Source organism: Rhinatrema bivittatum, chromosome 1 (assembly GCF_901001135.1).
Source record: "Rhinatrema bivittatum chromosome 1, aRhiBiv1.1, whole genome shotgun sequence".
NCBI lineage: Eukaryota > Metazoa > Chordata > Amphibia > Gymnophiona > Rhinatrematidae > Rhinatrema > Rhinatrema bivittatum.
In genome coordinates, this window is record NC_042615.1 from 768,224,669 (window position 1) to 768,240,860 (window position 16,192).

Consider the following 16,192-nt stretch of genomic DNA (forward strand, 5'->3'; position numbering starts at 1 on the left):
TTTAATAACATTTTGTTATTTTTTGTCATTAAGTGTTGTCACTTTTTCTTTTACTTTTGAGTATTAGATTCCTGTTTATTTTATATTATTTAAGATTTCATTATGTATGTATGGTGTATATGTTTTTATTTGTATTTATGTTTTTATATTTGTTTTGTTAGCCCCTGAAGAAGCTCAAAGAGCGAAACTCGGCCTGAGTCGGGCTTTTTATCATGTTCTGTGCTGAATAAAGAACTCCTGGTGTTTACTGATCCTCTTTTCTTTGGTCGCTACTGCAATATTGGATCAGTTTCCGGTTTGTTTTTTTGCACCAGAAGCATTTTCCAGCAGGCCTTGCATAAAAGTAGAAGAGCAGAGTTGCAGAGAGAGAGAGAGAGAGAGAGAGAGAGAGAGAGAGAACCTCAGTAAGAATGCTGCCAAGGGAGAGAGAAGCCTGCAGCCACCACCGGTAAGGATGAATGCTGTTGCTGTGTGTATGCCAGGGAAATTGGGGGGGGGGGGGGGGGGGGGGGAGATTCTCAGTAGGTTGGGAGAGGGAGAAAGGGGCAAGTTAGGCAAGGGATATGATAGAGATGGGGATGCTGTTGAGTAGATGGGGTGGGAGAATCAGATGTTTTATTATCCTGGCTTCTGTCCACCAAAATAAAATATTTATCCAGAAAAGGTTAGTAATTTTTTTCAAATGATTTGCTCCTGTTTTTGTTCTTATAATAAACCCTGATAAATTTCCAGAAAAAATAGAGAACAATAAAAAAGGAAAATTAAGGTCTCTAGTCATAAGGGATATAGTTTGACATTTTATTTCATCAGACTTTTTATCCAAGAGATTCCTTATCACATTCCTCCTCCATCAACAGTTAAATTCCCAGTTTAGGAGGTTTCATTTACAGTATTTCCTATCTGAATGCCGATTTTGATGCTCTTTAGAGCTGTAGGAGTCTCTTAAGCATGAATGTTTCAATCACAGTTATATGTTTTTCACAACTGAAAAATAAATCCACTTTCACATGGATATTTCAAATGTTGGCTAAGCAGAAATTCTCCTTAAAGGCCCACAGTGTTATACTCCCCTAGCAAAAAAGAAAACCATTTTTTTTGTAGGTTGGGGTTTAACACAACAACAAGGGAACACCTGTTCTTTCCCCTTCAGCATTAAAACACCTTAAGTCTTTCCCAAAGTTGCATTACCTCACTATACATGTGAACTACTAAAATGCTGGGTTAAGGCACCATTAAGCCAAAAATACCTTTTCAAAACTCAGGTATAAAATATGCTAACTGGCCAGATACAATTGGGTAGGAAAATTGCTGGATCTGTACAATGTTACACTAGTGCACATGAACTGCTAGAGTAGCATCTAAATTTTGAACAAAGTACCATTCCTAATTGGTAGGAAAGAGCCTAGCGGGACAAGGTAAAAATCTCTAACAGTGCCAGTGAAGAACACCTCCCTGATTTCTCGATTTAAGTGCTGCAACTGCTACAGAATACTGCAGCGAGATTAATTACTGGTACAGGCAGAAATGACCAAATCTCACCCGTTCATCAGTCTCCACTGTTCAATGGAGAATTAATTATAAAATTGCTATGTTGACTCACAAGCTTTTAACATTAAAAATGCTGCCATGGGCAAATACAATACAATGAGCATATGGAGCCAGTAAGAACTCTAAGGTCTTCGCAAAGGACACTGCTTGATATTCCTCCCATTAAACAGGCAAGGCTTCATGCCCTCGAGAATGCGCTCTCTTCATTATCGCATCCAGTCTTTGGAATTCCCTTCCTTTGGATGTCAGGGTAACTGGGTGCCCAAACTTGTTTTAATCTGCACTAAAAACTTTTTTTAAGCAAGCTTTTTAATAATTTTAATTTGGATTATATCTTTTAGCATGAAGTTTAGTGGTCTATGTTTTAACTTTTTAATCTTTTGAGCAATTGTGATCTAATTTAAGGATTTAATATTTATTTATTATGTATTGGGTTTTTTGTGGTCATTTTATCATTTTATGTTGGACTGTGTATGTTGAGTTGTAAGCCACTTTAGGCTAAGGCATTAGCAGCCTATAAATGCAAATAAATAGATAAATAAATGAGACAACAGAAGGATAACAAATTTCTGCCTTCTACCCAAGTGACCAATCAGGTAGATTTAAAAAAATATATTGTATGCCCAGTTATTTCTATTTTACCCAGTACAAGCAGACATTTAATAATGTCCTATCTTCTACTCAGGAAACATACTTCTTCATAAAAACCTTAAGAAGCTAGAACACTGCTTAAAAAAAAAAAAAGACAAAGAGCCCCCTAGCATAGATTTTAGCAATGGTAGTGATATTTACTCCCAGTCCCTCAAGGAACACCAACAGGTTGAGTTTTCGGGATAGCCCTAAAGAATGTGCATAAGAGATTTGCATTCAATCAAGGGAGGGTCCAAGAGACACCATGTGATCTGGAGGATCTTGCTTCCTCCAAATTCTCATCTTTCTCCCTTCTTCTCTTTTCTGAACCAAACGCCTAGCAACCCAGAGTGCCATAGGAGAAACACGGGTGCTGTACTCTGAACGATGCTAAAGGCTTGGTCAGACACTTAAAATTCTGCTGAAATAAGAGGCCATGGAAGGAGAAAAAAACTGCCTCAGCAGCAAGCAAAAATGGTACCTTTCCACCAACTGTAGCAGCCAGCGCTGGTATGAAAGTGCTGTTTGCAGGATCCAGTGCCTTGGGAGTCAGGGAAGGAGAACCTGAATCCACTTCCATATTTTGCCATGGCTCCAAAATAACCTTCGTTCCCACCAAGCATGCAGGCGAGAACAGGCTAGCTGATTGGCTGACCCTACTGAGACGATTCCCTTCTGAGCTGGACAAAATTCTTCCCCATACATCCTGCATAGGATTTCCTACCTCCTGAGGCTACAGCTGCGAACCACACACAGAGCACAAGGGAGTTCTTTTCCTGTACTCCATAATGCCACCAAAACAAAATTCCCCTTCCTCCTCCAGCTTAACTTCACTGCTAGTAAACCTGAGGAAAATAAACAACCCATAGTCACCGACCACAGAGAAATGCTGATCAACTGCCCTGAACCATGAGTTCTCCCTCAGTGATCTTTTCTCTTCTATTTTTTTTTCGAATAAACTTTGTCAAGACTCACAGGTAGCCAGAAGCTAAGGCTCGGGGAGAGATGGTAGCAAAGGAAAAAGGAGATTCTGAAGAAAAGGTCTATTTTTTTTTTTTTTCACTAAGAAAGGACAGACCACAGAAAAAGGGGGGGGGAGGGGGAAGAGTAAGGCAATTTCACAGCCACAGCTGGAAATTCTATTCCAGAAGCAATTGGAAGTCCCCTGGTCCACAGGCTATCCTCGATAGGGAGAGAATCTAAGACCATTCACAGGATTGCTGTAAAAGGAGAGGTGCTTTTGCAAGGGGATTTCAATCTGCCAGATGTTGATTGGGAGATCCCAGCTGCAGAGTCTTCTAGAAGTAGGGAGATCCTGGATTCTTTACAAGGAAGTCCCACACAGGAGGGGGCGATTCTGGATCTGGTGCATACCAAGGGGGACAGTATTTCTGATGTAGTTGATGATCATCTCGGATCCAGTAATCACTGGATGTTGTGGTTCAGTGTTAGGGCACAAAAGATGAAGGGCTCATTCAAAGGAGACAGTCCTAGACTTCAGAAAACTAACTTTCTTAAAATGGGAGACAACCTCAAGAAAATCAATAACTGAATGAGAAAATTTAGAGGATGTAGAAGAGCAGTGGGCAAAACTAAAAGGAACTGATATAAGGGCAACTAATCTTTTTGTCAGGAAAGTAAATAAAGGGAAGAGGAAAAAAAAGAGGCCACTTTTGTTTTCTAAAGTAGCTGAAAAGAGAAAAAAGAATAGTGTTCAAAAACTACAAGAGATCACAAAAAGGGGAAGGCAGGAGACAATATCTGGAAAAATTAAGAGAAGCTGGGCAAGTGTCAAGAATGCAAAAATTCAAATAGAAGAAAAACTAGCTGATATGGTAAAACGGGGGGGGGGGGGGGGCGGCGGAATAAGACTACTTTTAGTGATAGGAGGACATGAAAAAGTGGCTGAGACTCAGAGAAATACATAGAGGCTGAGGAGGAAAAAGCAAAATTGGAAGCGCCTAGAGCAGGAGCCACATAAAATGAACACAAATAAGACTGGAAAGGAGGTAAACCTCAGTCCATTTTCAAAACAATGTATTTGAGAGGAGTTAACTAAACTTAAAATAGATAAGGCTGGGATACATTCGAGGATACTGAAGGAACTTAAAGACGTCCTGGCAGCTCCGCTGCCTGACCTTTTCAATGCTTCTTTAGAGTCAAGAGTAGTTCTGGAAGACTGGAGACAGGTACATGTGGTTCCTATTAACACAAGTGGAAATGAGGAGGCATGAAACTATAGACAAGTTAGTCTGACCTCTATGTGAGCAAATTAATGGTATCGCTGCTAAAACCAAGGATAGTGCAGTTTCTGGAATCCAATGATTGCAAGAACCAAGGGAGCATGGTTTGGGTTTTTTTTGTTTTTTTAACAGAGGTAAATCTTGTCAGACGAATCTGATCAATGTCTTTGATTGAGGGACCAGAGAGTAGGATCAAGAGAGAAAGCTAGCTGCAGTATACTTGGATTTCAGTAAGTCCTTTGACACAGTTCCATACAGAAGACTTATAAACACAACAACTTTGGTATGGGACCTTAAAACCGTTCCAGCTCTTATTGAATGCAGCAGCCTGCTTAGTATCTTGTAAAAAGCTGAGACACCATATACAAATTCTAATTGAACTTCAATGGCTACCGATTAATCAACGGATACAGTACAAAATTGGCACTACAATTTTCAGATTGATTTCTTCCTCAGCCTCCCCTTGGAATAATGTGTTGTTACATGTGTATAGCCCTCCCCACCAGCTAAGATCTTCACAGGTTTTCTGGATATTCCATCATTACAACAAGCACAGCTCAGTACAACTAGAGACTGTGCCTTTTTAATTCCAGCCCCAATCTTCTGGAACTCCTTACCAGAGGTATTGTGCTTGTCAGACAACTTGAAAACTTTTAAGTCTTTGTTAAAGACATTTTAATTTAAGCAAGCATATTATTAATTTTGTCAGGAAGTCAGAAGATTAAGACCAGAGCAGCATGTAAATTTCGATGCAAAGATTTATGTACTGTTTTTATTCTGTGCGTTTTGAATATTTGATTTTTTTTTTGTACGTTGCTTAGATTCATACTTTTATTTTTATTATTATTTATACATTTCAAAATTTTATAATAAATTATAATGGAATACAGATATTGCAATATAACATAATACATTGTTTTATCATATCTTATATCCTGTTTCTTCAAGAAATATGGGAGAGCTAATAGTAAGCAGGAAAAAAAAAGGAAATAAGGGTCATTCAAGTCCCACATATCATTAGCAATCAGAGGCGACAACTGGGTGTATTTCAATTACTCCTAGCCAGTCTCTGTGGTCACTGGGGCATGAGAGTCCAAACACACTTGGAGCTGAGAAATTTCAAAAAAAGTATATTTATAATTCGAGTAATTAATCTCACACCTTCAATGAAATTTCAGCAGAAATCTAGCCCCAATAGCTTCAATATCTGGTCTCAGTCTCAGAAAAGTTTTCCTCCTAACTTGTGTTATCCTTGCCAAATTAGGTTAAATCCACATTTTTTGTCAGTGGAAATTTTCCAAACTGTGCCAAAGAAACAAACACAAGACAGCGCCATGATCTGTTGAGCAAAATGTAACAAAAAGTGTAGCTCTTGTCTTGATCAGTATCTATTATTGTTTCCAATATATCGGTCAAGTTTAAAGATCTTTCAGATAATACCCCTCCATCTGGAATATCAGCACTAGGTCTTACAGGTAAATAATACACCTTAGAAAAAACTGGCAGAGATCGCTGTGGCATCTTCAATATCTGAATTAAGTACTGTTTAAACATTTCCTTTGCAGGAGTTAATTTTACTATGGGGAAATGCAACACCCACAAATTCAAATATTTTATAGAATTTTCAATGAACTCCAAATTTTTCTCATTAAGTAATTCAGACACTACAAAGTTTTGCTAAAATGTTTCAACTTTTTCTAGACCACTTTCACATTTTTCCACATTAGTTTTATTTGATGATACTAAATTCTCCAAATTTATGAAACGCTGTTGAACATTCAAGGTAGCCTGAGTCTGATTTCCAATAGCCTTTTCCAATGATTTAATCGCAGTCCAAAGTGAGCCAAGGGTGATCTCTGCCGGAATATGAGGCAAAATTGAAACCTCCTCCAGTCTGGGCTCTCCTTCTCCCCACCACAGCTTGGTCTCCTCTCCTTGCAACTTCAGGAACCAAACCAGCCATATCATCGGGACTCCCAGTCATCACAAGGGACCCACCAAGTCCCGTTAGACTTACATGTTGCGGTGGGGAGGGAGTACTACCCTGTTTCCCCGAAAATAAGACAGTGTCTTATATTAATTTTTGGTACCAAAGATGCACTAGGCCTTATTTTCAGGGGATGTCTAATACCGTTGAGCTGCTGGCTGCCCCTGCGTCAGCCATGCCTCACCAGTGTGCTGTCAGAGAGAGGTAAGCGTGTGCAGCATTCATGGTAGTCAGCTTGGGCTGACTCTGCTGCTTTTGAACCTCTGCACACTGCTTGGAAGGGGTCCCCCGACTGGTACTGCCACCATCCCCAGATGTCTGTAATCTTGCTGCCACTGTCACTGCTGCCACTTGGCTATTGGGGAGGCGCCGATTGCTGCTACTGACACTGAAGCCCATTCTGCTGCCTCCTCTGTGCAGGCCCCGTGGGCTTCCACTTCCTCCATGCTGATCTCGTACATTGTGAGATCTGCATAGAGAAAGTGCTATTCTTGCACATTCCCAAAGATCACATGTGCCAATCACTAAAAAGTAATTTTTATTTTTTTTTTTACCTTTGCTGGCTGATGTTAGTTTTCTAATCGGTTGGTCACAGGCTTTTTTTTTTTCCACCTTCCCTTTCTTATTTTTTTGCCAATTCCTTTTATATTGTCCTTTTTTCTTCCGTATTTCTTTTCTCTCCGTCTTCTTCCCTCAAACACAGTCAGGTTCTCATTCTCACATGCATTTCTCTCACACACACACAGTCTCTCACTGGCTCATGCTGTCTGACGCTCACACACACAGGCTCTCTCTCACTCCCACATGCTGTCTTGCTCAAGCATAGGCTCTCACCGTCACACGCTGTCTCTCTCACACACACACACACAGAGGCTCTCACATGCTGCCTCTGCAAACATTCAGATCCTCACTCTCACACACAATCTCTCAACTCATCTCATACACGCACGCACCCTCTACAGACCCTCAGCCTCTCTCTCACCTCTGGGCCTCCTCTTCGCGGGTCGCCGCAGAATCGGCTCTGCAGCGGCCCTGAACTTCTCGGGCCTCTTCCTCTTCTTGGGCCGCTGCGACTTGGGATTCGCAGCAGCCCGCGGCGGCTCCTCTTCTTCACGCGCTGATGCTCTTTCTGCTTCCTGCCCATGCGGCTCCGGCAACGTTTACTTCCGGGCCGCACAGGCAGAAAGGAGGAAGAGCATCAGTGCGTTTGCACGCAATCTTTTTCTTCGGGCAAGGAGGCTCAGCGGCCGCATGAGCCTCCTTGCGCCTGGGCGCATCGGCTCCCCTCCGGATACCACTGCAGGCCTCCTCTTCGCGGGTCGCTGCAGGATGGGCTCTGCAGCGGCCCTGAACTTCTCGGGCCTCTTCCTCGCTACCGGGCCTCTTCCTCTTCTTGGGCCGCTGCGACTTGGGATTCGCAGCAGCCCGCGGCGGCTCCTCTTCTTCACGCGCTGATGCTCTTTCTACTTCCTGCCCATGCGGCTCTGGCAACGTTTACTTCCGGGGCCGCACAGGCAGGAAGGAGAAAGAGCATCAGTGCATTTGAACGCGATCTTTTTCTTCGGGCAAGGAGGCTCAGCGGCCGATTGAGCCTCCTTGCGCCTGGGCGCATCGGCTCCCCTCCGGATACCACTGCTCGCATCTGCTCCTAATACTTTGGAAACTTTATTTTAAAAAAATAAATAAATAAATAAAAAATGACGTCACAGGATTGACCGGCCCACCGGGGGAAGCCTGATCCCCCGATAGGTCAATCCGCCCCTGTTTACAAGGGATGTCTTACTTTCGGGGGAGGTCTTATATTTAAGAATTCGGCTAAATCCCTACTAGGTCTTATTTTTGGGGGATGTCTTATTTTCGGGGAAACACGGTAGGAGCACAGAGGCTCAATGATATTGCCTCGGCCAGCAGAGCTGACTTCCGCTCAGATTCGGCTTCCACAACGGCCCTCTCCTCCAGCATCATCCCAGGCATTGATGGAAAGAAGGACGAAATCCATGGCTGAGTTGTTGTGGGCACTGGAGATGAGGTAGGTATCTCCCTTACCCTGGCCTTCCTCTGTGTGCAGCACAATCCAAATGAGAAATCAAGGTATACTGAATTGCAGGCAATCGAGGTTGGAGAGCTCCTTCTTAGCATCTGCCTCTATCAGCGGCCATCTTAGCTCCTCAAGCAATTCATACATTTTAATAAAGACTGACTGGGAGGCAACAAAGGGTAGTGGTAAATGGAGTTTTCTCTGAGGGGGGTTGTTACTAGCAGTGTGCCTTGGGGACTGGTCCTTGAACAGATTCTTTTCAACATTTTTGTGAGGGACATAGTGAAATGATTGCCAGACAGGTCTATTTTTTTTGCTGAGGATACCAAAATCTATAACAAAGTGGACAGCCAAGAAGATGTGGAAAATATCAGGAAGGATCTAGCAAAGCTCAAGGAATAGTCTAGGGTCTGGCAGCTAAGATTTAATGCTAAAAAAATGCAGAATAATGTATTTAGGATGCAAAACCCAAGGGAGAGGTACAGTATTGGAGGTGAAATTCTTCTAAGCACAAAGAGCAGGTTTAGGTTTATTGTACTTGATGACCTTAAGGTGGTCAAGCAGGTGAATAAAGCAACATCAAAAGCCAGAATGATGCTTGGCTGCATAGAACGAGGAATAGTCAGAAGAAAAAATGAAGTGATATTACCCCCGTCTAGATCCCTACTGAGACCTCATTTGAAATACTGTGTCCAATTCTGGAGATCGCACCTTCAAAAAGATATACAAAGGATAGAGCCCATCCAGAGGGTGGCTACTAAAAAGGTCAGTGGTCTTTGTTCTAAAGCATATGGGGATAGGGGATCTAAACATGTACACCCTAGAGGAAAGATGAAATAGGAGAGATATGAGAGAGACATTTAAAATATCTCAAATGTTTACATGAAAAGGAGGCTCTAAAACAAGGGGTCATGGGATGAGAGTTAAAGGGAGTAGAGTCAGGAGGAATCTTAATTATTTCTTTAGAGAGAGAGTGGTGGATGCATGGAGGTGGCAGAGAAAAACAGTATCGGAATTCACGAAAGCATGGGATAAATACAGGGGATCTTTGAGGAAGTAATAGGAATTATAAAGCTAAATTAATAGGGTGGATGGGCAGACTACATTGGCCATATGGTCTTCTCTGCTGTCATGTTTCTATGTTTCTATTACCCCAGAAGCTGCCTCAATCCAATCCCTCACCCAGCCTATCTGGACTCAACTTACCAAATGAGATGCTTGCATACCATCTGCTGGAGACAGAGAATACTGGTAAGATGAGGTCAGCACAGGACTCTATATATGGTGACATCAGCAAACCTCTATGCCTGTCTCCTTCTGCTGGTTGGTGAGCAAAACCTAGGAATCTGCACTGGTCTGACTGGATAAAAAGGACGTAATATATTTTTCAACAGCTCAAGTATTATCTAAGTCTTTAAAATTTTATTGCTCTTTCCTTTGGGAAGAAGAAAAAAGAACATTAACTTATTTTTCTTTTGTAATCAAGTTTAATCTCTTACCTGCATACGACTAACTTCTGCAGTAACAATCCACACCTTCAAAATACCAGTCACTGAAACAGCCACAACAGTATCCTCTAAAACAAACAGTACAGAATTATCCACTAATATAAAGTATCTAATATAAAGATAGGTGACAGGCACACCTATCATTATACTAGAGCAATCATGATAAAAACCTTCCGTGTGTTAGATACATTAAAAGACATTATAGACAAATATTTCCCAACCAGTTTGCCATGGCACCCTGATGTACCTTCAGACCTGATCAACTGTGCCTTGGACAAGTCACTAATCCTGATACTCAGATCCAAGCCAGCACCTGGACTCTGCTCTGCAGCAACAAGAGGCATCAGTGGTGGATTTTAAATGTGGAGGAGCAACATTCTGAGAACTTGTGATCATGCTCGCCTCCTCGTACTAGCTATTGCATGAGCCCCAGAGTGTGGCTTTTAATGGGCAATATTGATGTCAATCAGGGATGGATTTAGAATTTTGCCACTCCTAGGTACTTTTATCCCTTCATCCTGCAAGGGTCTGTTACATAGCACATTTTGTGTTTGGAAGCTGCAGATTAAGCAGTTGTTTACCTGTAACAGGTGTTCTCCGGGGACAGCAAGACATTAGTCCTCACACATTGGTGACATCAGATGGAGCCCCGATACGGAAAACTTATGTCAAAGTTTCTACAACTTTGACTAGGCACACTAAGCATGCCCTATACAACGCATCCATGCAAGGTCCCATCTACAGTCTTGTATCATAGAATTATAATTAAAATAAAAAATAGAAGAAACCTAACTTCGCGGGTTGGCGGGTGAGTGTTGTGAGGACCAACATCCTGCTATGCTCAGAGAACACCTGTTGCAGGTAATCAACTTTGCTTTCTCCAAGGACAAGTAGGATGGCAGTCCTCACATATGGGTGAATCCATAGCTACAGGCTGCTCCCCAACACAAAAGGGAATCAACAGACACCCAACCAATTGACAACAGACACAACACTACCAGTGCCTGTTGGTAATAGAGGGGGAGACAGCCTGAATCCAAATGGGCCCTAGAAGGGAGAGTTGGGTTCTATACCTCAAACAGGTTCCAAAGAACAGAGTGGCTCAGCCTACTGTTGCGTCAGCCATCCCTGTTGAGACAGTAATGAGATGTGAATGTGTGGAGAGACCACCAACTCGCACCCTTGCAGATCTCCTCCACAGGATCTGCTCGCAAGTGGGCCGACGCTGCCATGGCTCTAAAAGAATAAACTTTGACATCACCCCCAAGATGCAATCCTGCCTGAGCATAACAGAAGGAGATGCAATCTGCTAGCCAAATGGATAGTGGGATAGTGTCTGTTTGGCAATGGCAAAGCCAAACCTATTCCTATCAAAAGAAATAAAAAGTTGGATGGAATGTCTATGGGCTTCTATCCACTCTAGACAGAAGGCTAAGGCTCACTTGCAGTCCAAACTGTGCAGTGCTCATTCGCCTTGATGCGAATGGGGCCTGGGAAACAAAGATGGCAGGATGATTGACTGTTCAAGATGGAAGCCCGTCACCACCTTTGGGTCCGTACAGAAGATATTATGTCATGATAAAACTTACACGCCGCAGAGATCTCCACACTCTCCAACGCAGTAAGTGTCCAACCTTAAGGTTGGTTGTAATTAACAGCTTACAAATCTTTACAAGATGTTTCTTTTGATTTTTTCAGTTCCTTAGCCCCTGAAGAAGAAGTTTTTTCCAAAAAAAGAACTTCGAAACACCAGCGGTGTCGGGCGAACCAGTAGAGTGAGCTCAGTATGCTCCTCTAGCGGGCGAATCAGCAAAGCAAGTTCAGCATGCGTTTAAAAATTACAGCTCAATGGCTATCTTAACAAGATAAGTACAACCATACATTTGGAGGTTTAAAATTGAAAATGAAGATTTTTGACAAAAGATGTTCTTTAAAATAGTGTTATGAGGAAATTTTTGCTTATATTTAAGAGCAGTAGATAAGCGGCAGTGTTAAATCATAGTTCATAAAAAAGTTTACCCTGTGATTAGTTTGTAAATGGGCAGCCAGACAATCTCTGGCTTAAAGTTATAAACGCTACACAAGCGTCAAGTGAACTTCAGCCCATCTCTGAGGGTAAACCGATGAACTGAGACACACATGTGACTTTTTTCTTCAATATTATATTATTATGATAAAACTTACGTCCGGATTTTAAATTGGCCACGCGCACAATTGCCAGGCACTGAGAAGGGGGTGGGATGGGACAGCAGCCATTAGCTGCTGTCTTGGGGAAGTGCGTGCTGGCAGTTGGCCAGCACGTGCAAACTACTTCTGCTCCAGGGGAGCAGTAAGTAGAAAAAACAAAAAAATTGTAAGTTTTTGGGACAGATTAAGGGGTTGGGGAGGAGAGAGTAACAGGGAGGGGATTTAGGTAGGTGGGTAGGGAAGTTCCTTCCCAGTTTGCTCCTTTTAGAATCCGGCACGCATTTGCGCGTAGCTCACAGATTTTATAACATGCGTGTGAAGGTGCATGCATGTTATAAAGTCGGCGCGACCATGTGCATGCATACATGGACACGCGCTCGTATGTTATAAAATCTGTCCCTTAGTATAAAGTGGATAAGTCACTAAGGCTTGGAGCTCGCTGACCCTGCAGTGACCGCCACCAAAAATACAACTTTCCAAGTCAGGTATTTCAGGTTACAGGTGTGCAGCAGCTCAAAAGAAGCTTTCTTCAGCTGAGCTAACACCACTTTGAGGTCCCAAGCCACAGCAGGAGTCCTTAAAGTAGGCTTCAATTTGAGCAGGCTCTGCATAAAATGTATAACTATAGGCTGTACAGAGATGGATGTACCATATACACCTTGGTGGTATGCGCTGATTACACAGAGATGAACTCTATCAGAGTTGATCTTTAAGCCAGCTTCCGATAGGTGTAGAAGGTAGTCACGTAGTTTTTGTATGGGGCAGAAGAATGGATCTAGGATCTTCTGCTCACACCACACAGAAAACCTCCTCCACTTCAGTCCATAGGATCTTCTAGTGGAAGAATTTCTGGAAGCCACCAGGACCAGAGACATATCCTCTGGAAAGATCAAGTGACTGCAGGATTAACCTCTCAACATTCTTTTTTATTTTATTCTTTTGTGTTCTATGTTCTCGTTGTGCCAAGCATTTGGCTTTCTATCTCTATGTGCCTTGTAAACCGATATGATGTGAAAATGGTTATCGGTATATAAAAACTTCAAGTAAATAATAACATCCATGCTGTGAGCGACAGGACCTGGAGGGTAGGGATGCCACAGCCTGCCTCGACCTTGCATGATGAGATCTGAGGAAGTACCCAGACTGATCGGTCTCCGGATGGACAATTCCCATAGGAGTGGAAAACAGACCTGTCTTGGCCAATGAGGGGCTATGAGGATCATAGTCCCCTTGTCCTCGCAAAGCTTCAAGACAGTCTTTGCCACTAAGGGAATTGGAGGATACGCATACAGAAGACCCTTGCCCCAAATACAGGCAAGGGTGTCAGAGGCTGGTTTACCGTCTGACCTATACAGGAAGCAGAACAGAAGGACCTTCCTGTCGCAAGGGGACATGAACAGATCTACGTCCGGGCTCCCCCAGAGGCGGAATATCCAATTCTCTAGCCCCTGGTCCAGGGGCCAAGCATGCAGTCTGAAGGCTCAACTCAGCCTATCTTCTATCACATTCTCCGTCCTGGCCAGGTACATGGGACAGGGCCCACAACTAGATCTGGACTGCTTCCTGACACAGGAGGTACAATTCCATGACTCCCTGCTTTTTGACATACCACATGGCTGCCTGGTTGGCAGTTTGGATTAGGACAACTTTGTTGGAGAGCCGATCTCTGAAAGCCTACAGCTCCAGGAAGTTGATTTGACAAGGGCATTCCTGAGCGGACCAGAGACCCTGGGTGCTGAGCCCATCTATATGAACACCCCACCGCCAGATGGATGCATCCATGGTTGGTACAATTTGGTTAAATGGACTTTGAAAAGAGATCCCCTATTCCAGATTTGAAAGTACCTGCCACGAGAACAATGAGTCCCGGAGAGACGGGGTGACTCAGATGCAATCCTGGAGGCTGCGAGTTGCCTGGCTCCACTGCAACCTCAGGGTCCACTGGGCTCTGTGCATGTGTAAACATGCCAAGGGAGTGACAGGACAGTTGTGGCCATATGGCCCAACAGCCTAAACATGTGTGAGGCTGATATCTGCTGGCTCTGTTGAATTGCTGCCGCAATGGTCGTAAAAGTCATGGCCCTCTGGCGAGACAGGAAGGCCTTGGCTTGAGCTGTGTCTAGTAGGACTTTATGAAGTCCAACTGAAGGGCTGAGATGGGACTTTGGGTAGTTGAGAACAAATCCTAGTGTCTCCAATACTTGGATGGTCAAACGCATGGACCAGATGACCCCTGCCTGAGACATGCTCTTGACCAACCAATCAACCAGATACAGAAAAACTCCCAGCCTGCAGAAGTGCATCACCACCACGGTTAGGCATTTTGTGAAGACCCGTGGGGCTGACACGAGACCGAACAGCAACACTTGTGACCGTAAGTGCTGTTTTCCCACCATAAATCGGAGATACTTTCTGTGACCGGGGAAGATCCCGATGAGTGTGTGTGTGTCTTTTAGTTCGAGGGAGTATAGCCAGTCCCCTTTATGCAAAAGAGGGATCTAGATACCCAGGGAAACCATTTTGAACTTTTCTTAGAAACTTGTTCAAGGTCCTTAGGTCTAAGATGGGACGGAGTCCTCCTAATCTCTTTGGAATCAGGAAAGTACCTGGAGTAGAATCCCCACCTTCTTTGTCCTAGTGGTATGGGCTCGACCACTCTAACCATTAAGAGGTAGGGGAGCTCCGCTTGTAGTACCTCCTGACGTGCTACTGGTCCCCAAGATGGGCACAGAGGGCAATTTGGCAGGACACCCAATAGATTCAATTGGGACCCTTGGCAGATGGACAGAACCCACTGGTCTAAGGTTACACTGGGCCACATTCGCAAAGACCTTCAGCCTGCTCCTGACTGAAGGGTCCATCTTCCAGGGTACGAGCAACTGGCCTACACTCCCTACAACCCAGTCAAAACGCCATCCCCAGAGTTGACTGAGAAGCCAGCTGGAGCTTGGGGCTCTTTGCTGCCTAGGACAGCCACGGATGCCCTGATGGTGGTGACGGGAGTGAGGAGGTGGAGGATAGTACTTCCTTGGGTGAAATAAAAACTACCTTGGCCCCGGTCTCCTAGAAGAGGACGGGTCCAGAGTACTGATGGAGAGTTGTTGGAGGGTTTCATCATGGTCCCAAAGCTGGGCCACAGCATCCCTCACCCTATCTCTGAAGAGATTCACGCCAATATACAGCACATCAATGAGTCATTCGTGTACCTCTGCTCAGAGATCCTAGGCCTGCAGCCATGCCATTCTGCAGGTGCCGATTCCTGCTGCCGACACAACATCATAGGTCGAACGGACCTTGTGTTTTCCACACTCCAAGCCCTTATTCACCATCAACATGAGGGTGCCCTGTTGCTGTTGAGGCAGCTGCTCAGCCACCTCCTGCACCTGCTTCCAGATATCCTGCGAGTCCTGGCTCATGTAGAGCTGATAGGCAGCAATGCGGGTAATGAGCATGGTGCCTTGAAATACTTTCCTCTCAAGAGAGTGTCCATCGCTCTATGGACCTTCCCTGGGGGCGCCGAGGAATGAGTCTGAAAGCATTTGGCCCTCTTGAGGGTGAATTAGACTACCATTGACTAGTGGGACTGCTGACGCTTATCTAATATGTCAGCCTTCTGGATGAGGTAAAACCCATCTGCCTTTCTATTGATGGAAGGCATCAATAGAAAGGCTACTTAAGGATCCACTGTAATCTCCTTAGAAGACTCCACGAACTGGAAGATCAAGCATTTTGTGCCTGGCATCCTTCTCCATCAATAACTGAAAAGGGATGGCCTCCACCATCACCCTCAGAAAACCTGTGAAGGTTAAGTCCTCAGGTGGAGAATTCCTTCGCTCCTCTGCAGGAGAAGGGTCTAAAGGGAGACCCCCAAAGCCCCTGGAGGACTCCATAATGTCATCCCCCCAGGGGTCATAGAGTTCCTCATCCTCACTGTGACAGGGGATGGGTTCCTAGGTGCTTGGGCTTTGTCCAGAGGTGCAGACACCGGTAGAACTGAATGGGGGTGGGGGGGGGGGGCGAGGGAACTGCAGGCCTCAGCATTGAGTTGCTC

General features: G+C 44.1%; 1 protein-coding gene across 3 annotated transcripts in view; it reads right to left on the reverse strand.

The window, feature by feature from the left end:
• WDR7 (WD repeat domain 7) overlaps nucleotides 1-16,192 on the reverse strand; it is a 1,145,388-nt gene that overhangs the window by 1,057,403 nt on the left and 71,793 nt on the right. For all 3 annotated transcript variants that reach the window (XM_029579728.1, XM_029579736.1, XM_029579721.1), the window contains exon 6: nucleotides 9,946-10,022. In XM_029579728.1, coding sequence (XP_029435588.1) covers nucleotides 9,946-10,022 — 77 coding nt within the window. The remainder of the gene's footprint in view (nucleotides 1-9,945; nucleotides 10,023-16,192) is intronic.